The sequence below is a fragment of the Stegodyphus dumicola genome, chromosome X2, assembly GCF_044657685.1.
Source record: "Stegodyphus dumicola isolate Sdum_Otavi_A_Nest chromosome X2, ASM4465768v1".
Lineage (NCBI taxonomy): Eukaryota > Metazoa > Arthropoda > Arachnida > Araneae > Eresidae > Stegodyphus > Stegodyphus dumicola.
The window spans coordinates 89923288-89931344 of record NC_140781.1 but is presented as its reverse complement, the minus strand read 5'-3'; the positions used below and the strand labels follow the sequence as shown (position 1 = coordinate 89931344).

The following is an 8057-nucleotide window of genomic DNA, read 5'->3' as shown; positions in this document are numbered from 1 at the left end:
AAAAAAAAAAAAAAAAGAAATAAAAAACGTTTTTGGAAGAAAAATGAAAAAAAAAAAAAAAAAATCTACCTAATTTCTATTTCGATTAAACACTAAATTAAATTATACAATATTTTTCATTTCTTTAAATCCTCTAAAGAGTTACTCTTTCATCATATGCAGAGTCTTTTCGGAATTACTTTCCGGTTATACACATATTAATTAGGGCAGACAACCAAAAGTGTGGCGTAGTATCAAGCATTTGGCAAAGACCCAGTTTTTAACTTATGGATTACTTACAAGATGGCGCTACGTACCCAATTAATACGAAATTGTTCAAGTATGGAATGCGCTGGTGCGCTCGCCTTGCGCGGCTCCTTGCTCATTAGAATAAGCAGGTGAGCTAGGGATTTTGTCAACTTGGATCCAAAATTTAAGCTTCCACACCCCCACGTGAATTCAAAAAAAAGGGATGTCATCCCATGAAAGAAGTAAGCACTAACTTTCCTATTATCACTATATGTTTGGGTTATGAATATACGGTGTGGTTATGTCATGTTTCAAGTTCAGTGACCTAGAGTCATCTAATCTGATTCGAGATTTTTGCTACTAATCAAGTTTTTCTACTGAGCACGGGTCAAAGTGTCTTTCACGAGAGCGTTGGGATTGGACGGAATAAAAAAAATAAACAAAACCTACTTTGTATGTTTTTTTAAGTAGAAAGTGCGGGAAAGGAATAAATTACGTGCGTGTGTGTACTTCATTTTCTGGTGCATTGCGCCAGTGAAGCGTTTTAAAGGCACTAAATTGCGACTGATGTCTCATAGCATTTTCGTTGATCTTCACCTAAATATTTCATAACACCTCACGCGTAACTTGTCATCTTAACCTCTGAATGGTTAACAGATATTAACCAAATCGGTTCACATACGAATGGTTTGCTCTTACGACAGAAATATATTCGCTGGAGTGTTCTCGTGTGTATTTCGTATAATTTTTAAGAAGTGAGAGAAATTTATTTTAATATAAATTACAAATAAACGGCCCGCACATGATATAGAAATAAGAGAATTACAGAAAGGATGATTAGCATGTGTCAACTTAAGAAATCTATGATTGTTTACTTTATATATTCAACTGCTTATTTTTAAACACAAAATATAATTTGGTTACGTTTGCAGTCATTACTTTTTTCTGTCATTTGTATCTTTCGACTTCTTATAAAATACACGAAAAATTTCATATTACAAGTATTTTTTTTTTCCTTTAAAGTAATATGCATGACATTTAGTTTTTGAAGAAAAGTGAAAATGATCCTTTTAGGCAGCTTTGAATTCCATCTTGTACATCATAAAATTAAAGTGTAACAAAGCAATTAGAAGTTGAAATTTTTTATGTGGCATGGTTGTTTTCTCAAAAATGCAGATATTATGAACTTGTGGTTAAAAATCCATTTAGCATGTTGTCATAAGAACATGAATGATTTTGTTTTCGTGTGTAAGAGTTTATAAAGTATTCTTGCAGCACTTTCACCTCTAGATTTTCTGCCAACAATCTTACCTGATTATTTTCAAAGAACTTCTTATAAAGTTGCTTGAATGTAATTTTAATTTGAATAATTTAAACAAATACCTAGAAAAGTGTTAGATTTTTTTTTTTTTTCTTTTTTAATATCATTTTCCCAGTTTGTTCACAATAAATGGAAAAATAATGTGACAGCACCATTTGAGTTACTTCAATTTGTGCTTGTAGTTTTGGGAAAGGGAAGGACGTGCATTGCGGTAAAGTGCACCTTGCACCTCTCTGTCGTGAGGATTTTTGTGGTTTTGCTATCAACTATGGTTAAGAATTCTAAAAGACATTTCCTACCTGATCATGAGGACCTCACTCTTGTGTTACATAAATGTCCTAACAGACAAATAAACAAAAATATATGATACAGATGTTATGACAGAGCAGTAAACAAATATTTGACTTATTAAAATTTACTTTTTCATTTATGAATAAAAATGAGAATGTAGTCCAGAATACAACAAAAAAAAAAAAAAAAAAAAAAAAAAAAAAACGAGGCATTTTCAAGAGATTTGCGCAATCATCCACCTTCCTTTTCTTATACGCCCTCAAAACATAAAAGCCACAAAATTCAGGAAACGTTTGATAATGGTATGTGCTCATTGATATCGCCTGGAGTTACACTACTGTGCTTTGATGTATATTTCAGTCGTATTTCCATTCTTATAGTTCCTACTCTCTGAATAACTTGCCATTACGCACAATATGGCCAAGTTTTCAGGGATTTTGTCATCAGAGCTAAGGAATTGGCATTCCATCTTTTATTATTATTATTAGCCCAAAGGGCGTTAGCCCAGGAGGCCTATTAATTTCCTTTTGGCATACGCGTTGGTTCACTATAAACGGCGTTTCACTTTCCAGATTGTTGCCACCAAATATTAGAGCCCTGCATTATATTTAAAGATATTAAATAATGAAGAATCTGCATGAATATCTGTATGTTTCTCGCGCTCTGAGAAAACAACAGTACCTAAAGACATCAAATTTTGAATAATGTAGTCCTCCACTCGAATATGGGCATCTAGAAGTACAAACTTGGAATTTGTTTTACTATCTATTTCATGTTTTGTAAAACTTTAACGAATTTTTGATTAACAAACTTAACGATTTCAAAGCGAGAAATGGCCACACTGTACGGGAAAAAAAAAAAAAAAAAAAATTATCTCCGCGCCTGACTGTGTATTTGGAAATTCTAAAGATATACTCTTTTTAAATTATTTTGTGATATTGCTGTTGAACTGAATTTTATGGTTTAAATGCGAAGAACATTATATTTAATAAATAAAGGTAACACAGAAAACATTAAAAAAAAACCGCTCCTTTGGATGTAATATAAAATTTAAAAAGCTTTCGGATTTTTGGGGGGGGGGGATATTGTCTTTTCCCGACTCTCTTTCATACGTTTTCTTCAACATATTTCAGCAGTTTCATAAATCATCTGAATTTGTCCTTGTCAGTTTTTTCGATTCAAGTTGAGCTTTTGTATTTGGCAAATACAAACGTTATGTTTGTATTTACTAAATGAGAATGTTTTTTTAGTTAGATTAATTTTGAAATCCAGAACAAAAACTTCCATGGAGGAGTGAAAATGGCTCTTCGACTGTGAATTATGGTTTAAAACATATTATAGGTAGACGGTTTCAGAAAAGTTTCTTAAAAATAGGAACAAAACCTTGCTGTCACTATAAACTCGTAAGTGATGATATTAATTTTGACTTGCTTGAAAAAAGAATTATTACTCTCATTTTTGTAATTACATTTTATTAATAATGTAATAATGTAATTTTTTCCAAAGTTGCAGATGTTTACTTTTTATATTTATTAATATATGATATCTACGGCTAGTGTCCGCCATAAAAAGAAAAAAAATATGATATCTACTGCTTTTAGAAAATACATATTTATTCTTTTAATTAAAAAGAATTAGATTTTTACTAGCGTTTTTCCAATTTTTGTTCCATAATGTAGTTAGAAACACTTTGTATGCTACATGTTGAAAGCTTGTTTAAATGGTACATTATTCGTTACTTTAATTTTGTATTTTATCCTGAAAATGTGCAACTACTTCTGGTTGAAAAATCATCTGAGAATTAGAATTTGGTGATTTTTCTAGAGTATTTCTTTTCAGATTTGAATACAAATTGAAAGTATGAATTGTACGTGCTGGTTACGTTATTCCGTTTCTTCTAAAGATGTTAAGAAATCTTAAATAATCACATTTATTTTTAAGTTAAGACCACAAGAAAAACATTTAAGTTACAAAATGGACATGTTTAACAAATGCTAAAAAACGAAGGTTTAGCATTTAGTTTATCCGTTTTTTTTTTTTTTTTTTTTTTTTTTTTTTTTTTTTTTTTTGGAGGGTGGGGTGAGGGAACACAATTTAACATATATTATATATTATAGTTACCTACTTACCGAATAGGTATTCAAAGTTGTAAGAAAATATGAATATATTATTCTGTTTATAATAACACAAAACCGCATGTTAAACTCTGCCTTAAATGTAAATTCTAAAAAAAAAAAAAAAAAAAAAAAATAATAATAATAACTAAAAAAATAAATTATTATCTAAAAACGAATGTTTCAGTGTACTATATAGCCACTTATTGTACATATTTGCAATTAAAAGTTTATTGTTATAATGTGAGTGTTAAATATGTGTACTAGCTTTGCGTGACTTATGTAATTAAGTACTTTCTTTAATTTGGAACTAAAACATTTTGTTCTTTGTTTCAACTGGTGTTTCCTTGATTTTTGCCTTTTAAAAATCATTTTTACATAAATGTGTTTACCCGAAGGCATTAAAATGAATTTTCTATCAGCAGTTTTCGTATTTCGAAAAAATATTAATTAAGGGGAGTAGGTCTTATTAGCCTACCAACTGCGCGAGACTTGGGGACAATTCTCAACCTTTGCATCTTCCCATATTAACACTGGTACACTGGTGTGCAAAACTTAAGCAACAGCAGGGGCTTTTGCCATAACTCCACGAGAAATCAACTGAGAGAAATGAAATGCAGAAATGAAGGAGAGTATTATGTACGTAAAGGATGACGAAAGCATCGGAGCTGAAAATGGAATACAATGCATACGGTATGGAATCAAACAAAAACAAGCTTTATTGAACGCATAGTATCGTGACTCATGATTGTCTATCCAAGAGGAAGAACAACAAGCAGATGTTCCTTAATATGGGATATGCTTTCCCTCACTGCAATGGTTGCTTCGCACCGTCTCCGCATACTCAGAACCAGCTGGTGCAACATTTCTTGCGGTAGGAGTGCCCATTCCTCAATCAGCATCTGTTTGAGTTGTTGGGTGTTCTCCGGAGGATGTAAGCTTGCTGCAATGCGTCTCCCCAAAGCATCCCACACATGTTCGATGGGATTTAAATCTGGGGAGTACGCTGGCCAATCCATTCGAGTGATATCTTCACTTTCCAGTAGCTCCTCAACAGCAAGAATCCGATGTGGCCGTGCATTGTCATCCATAAAAATTAAGTCTGGGCCAATGGTACCTCGGAACAGACGCACATGGGGAAGAAGTACCTCCTCACAATAGCGATCCCAGGTTACAGACCCTCTGTCGAAAATGTGGAGCTCAGTTCGCCTGTTCAGCATAATGCCTTCTCAGACAAGAACCCCAGGACCACCGTTACGGTGTCTTTCCTGGATGTTACTGGGATAAAACCGGGTCCCGACCTCTCTTCAAATCAAAACGCGTTGAGAATCGCTTCAGGTACTGAACCGACTCTCATCCGTAAAGAGGACACGACTCCATTGATCAGTTGTCCAGTTTTTGTGCTCTCTGCACCACTGTAAACGGTGGCGTCGGTGGCCAACTTTCAACGGGAGGCAGTGTTCAGGACGGCGGGCGAATAGGCCCCCTTTGTGAAAGCGTGTGGCCACAGTAAACAGCGACACTTGTCGCCCCGTTGCTGTACAGAGTTGCTGAGCAATGGCGCTTGCTGACTGCTGTCGGCCTCTTTTCGCCTGGAGGACGATATATCGGTCATCCCCTGCAGTTGTCGTCCTCGGGTGGCCACCACCAACCTTTCTAACAGCTGTACTTGTGGTTTGGAACGTTTTCCAAGCGCGCGAAACGACACTTTTGTTGATTCCGAACTCTGCAGCTACACTGGTGACAGTACGCCCCTCCTCCAGCTTTCCAATCATTCTTCCATGTGTGAAGTCATCCAGGTGATTTCTTCTAGCCATATTTCACGAACTGATTCACTGGCACTTGCAGCGAATATGTTGAATTGCGTCTCCGTCCTTCCTTTTATTCTACTGTTGACACACATTTTGTGTACGCTCACGTCGCCTCTGACGTTTCGTTCCTGATATTTGCCTACGCATGACGTTTCTACTGACGTCTTCATTGTACTGATCTCCAGACCTCCTTTTCTGCAATTTCATGGCTATCTGCTAAATTTTTACATTGTTGCTTAAGTTTTGTACACCAGTTTAGTTTGGTCCGAGGTTCGAATCCCGACAAACAGGCTAGCTGCATGAGCGTTTTCATTGTTTTCCCTATGTGTATGTGTATACAAGCCAGTTTTCCCTAGAAAATGCTCACCGAAGACATCCCTTCTCTTAGGCAGATAACTCTCGAGTACCAGGCCATAATCAACTAAACAAAACCCAACCATCTTCCCACTGATTGGCGAAAAAAATCCCCTTTAAAGAAACTATTTCTTTATTTGTTGACATGCAGACACAAATAAACTGGCGCGAAAACCCGCCTGTTCCTGAAAAACTACATTGAGACATCTGAAATACATTTAAAGAAAGAAGCACTGAGCGAGTTGACAGCAGAGAAGCCAGAAAGTGAATACGACGTGACCAAAATGAAATCTCCATTCTGAGTGATTTGCTTTTGGTTTAGTTTTGTACTCATTGGTTAATAATCAATTTTGTTTCCCAAATTTGAAATCATTATTAGTCAAAGCTTTATGTAAGCTTTGCTTCATGAGCATACTGAAATGGCACAGTTTAGAGCGATTTATTATTAGCAGTTACTGTTTTTAGGATGTAAAGCTGAATAACCAAATTAAAATGGGGGTTAAGGGACCATCTGAAATTAAAATCTTTATTTTAGTTCCCCTATCTTTTTATCTTATATATATATATATATATATATATATAATGACTACTATTTAATCAATGTTGCATTTGCGCTTAATTATAATTGACTGAAGGAATAAATTAGTTTTAGGTTTGGTTATTATCTATTTAACCTCAGATTCTTGCAAATTAAATGTCTCACACATTTTTCGAAGCGACGTATATGTTACCGTGAAAGACCGAAATTGGAGAATGTCGACTTTCACCGGAGAATCTCAACATTCATCAAATACGTCGGTGAAAGATCGAATATTTCTTTACATTCTTGTACATTCGGACCCTCACCGGTGTATGTCGACAATCACAGATATGCTCTGGTGTAGGTCGAAAAGAGAGGAGTATATGTACACGCTGCCATTCCAAAAGGAAGTGTTCCACAAATAAATGCAGTTGTAAAAGCAAGGGCGTCTTGTGCAATTCGAAGTGTCATAATAGTTTAAGTTGTTGCAATAAGTAAGATTTGAATCACATAATTTGGTAAGTTTATAACTTCTATTATGTTCCTTTCTCATTTTGAATGTACTGTGTGTTTTAAGTTCTTATATTCTTAAGTTCTTATTCTGAGTCTCAAGTGCGTTTTTTCGCGAATGAATTACGGAGAAGGAAATATAATATTCTTATATGTTCAACATTCACCATTAGTACATGGTGAATGTCGACATTCACCGGTGTAAATCAGAAATAAGAGTATTTGGAAAATATTTCGGACATACACCAAGCGACTATGTGAATGTTAACATTCACCGGTGAAAGTCGACATTCTCCAGATTTCGGTGTTTCACCGTAACATATATATATAATAAACCTATTAATTATTGGATTTGAGAGGAGACACATATATTAATTTGTAGCACAGTGCATATTATTATTGTTTTTAGTGCATATTATTAGATAAATATTAGCAAATCTTCTTAGTTTAATAATTTTACTTTATTATTGGATTTTTAGGTAGAAGTATTCCTATTTCATTCTTTTAATTATATATGTGTATCAAGATTCATTTTTGATCTTTCAAATTAAAAATTTTTTCAAAATACAATTTTTAAATATGCTTATAAGTTACTTCATTTCAATAGAATTCTAACTACCTTTATCAAAGGAGATAGTATACTAAATAATCCATTAGTAAATAAATTTTATATATATATATATATAATTTGAGTACATTAGGAAAAATTTCTTAAAAAGGTAGGTGTGGGTTGTAAAAAAATTTTTAATTAAAAAAATTTATATATATATATGTAATGATAGCACACCATATTTGAATACTCCATGATATCTAATTTTTAGAATGATAAACTTGCAGATATTATTTTACAGAAATCCAACTAAGGAATAAATGTTCCATTGAGGTTAGTAGCACGTAATCCAATCCTG

General features: G+C 33.9%; 1 protein-coding gene across 1 annotated transcript in view; it reads left to right on the top strand.

Moving 5' to 3' along the window:
• The first annotated feature begins 334 nt into the window (after positions 1 to 334).
• Positions 335 to 8057, top strand: part of LOC118199650 (retinoic acid receptor RXR-alpha-B-like) — a 329703-nt gene continuing 321980 nt past the window's right edge. The window contains exon 1 of the mRNA XM_085809907.1: positions 335 to 470. Within this exon, the coding sequence (XP_085666033.1) occupies positions 452 to 470 (19 nt within the window). The 5' untranslated portion in view covers positions 335 to 451. The remainder of the gene's footprint in view (positions 471 to 8057) is intronic.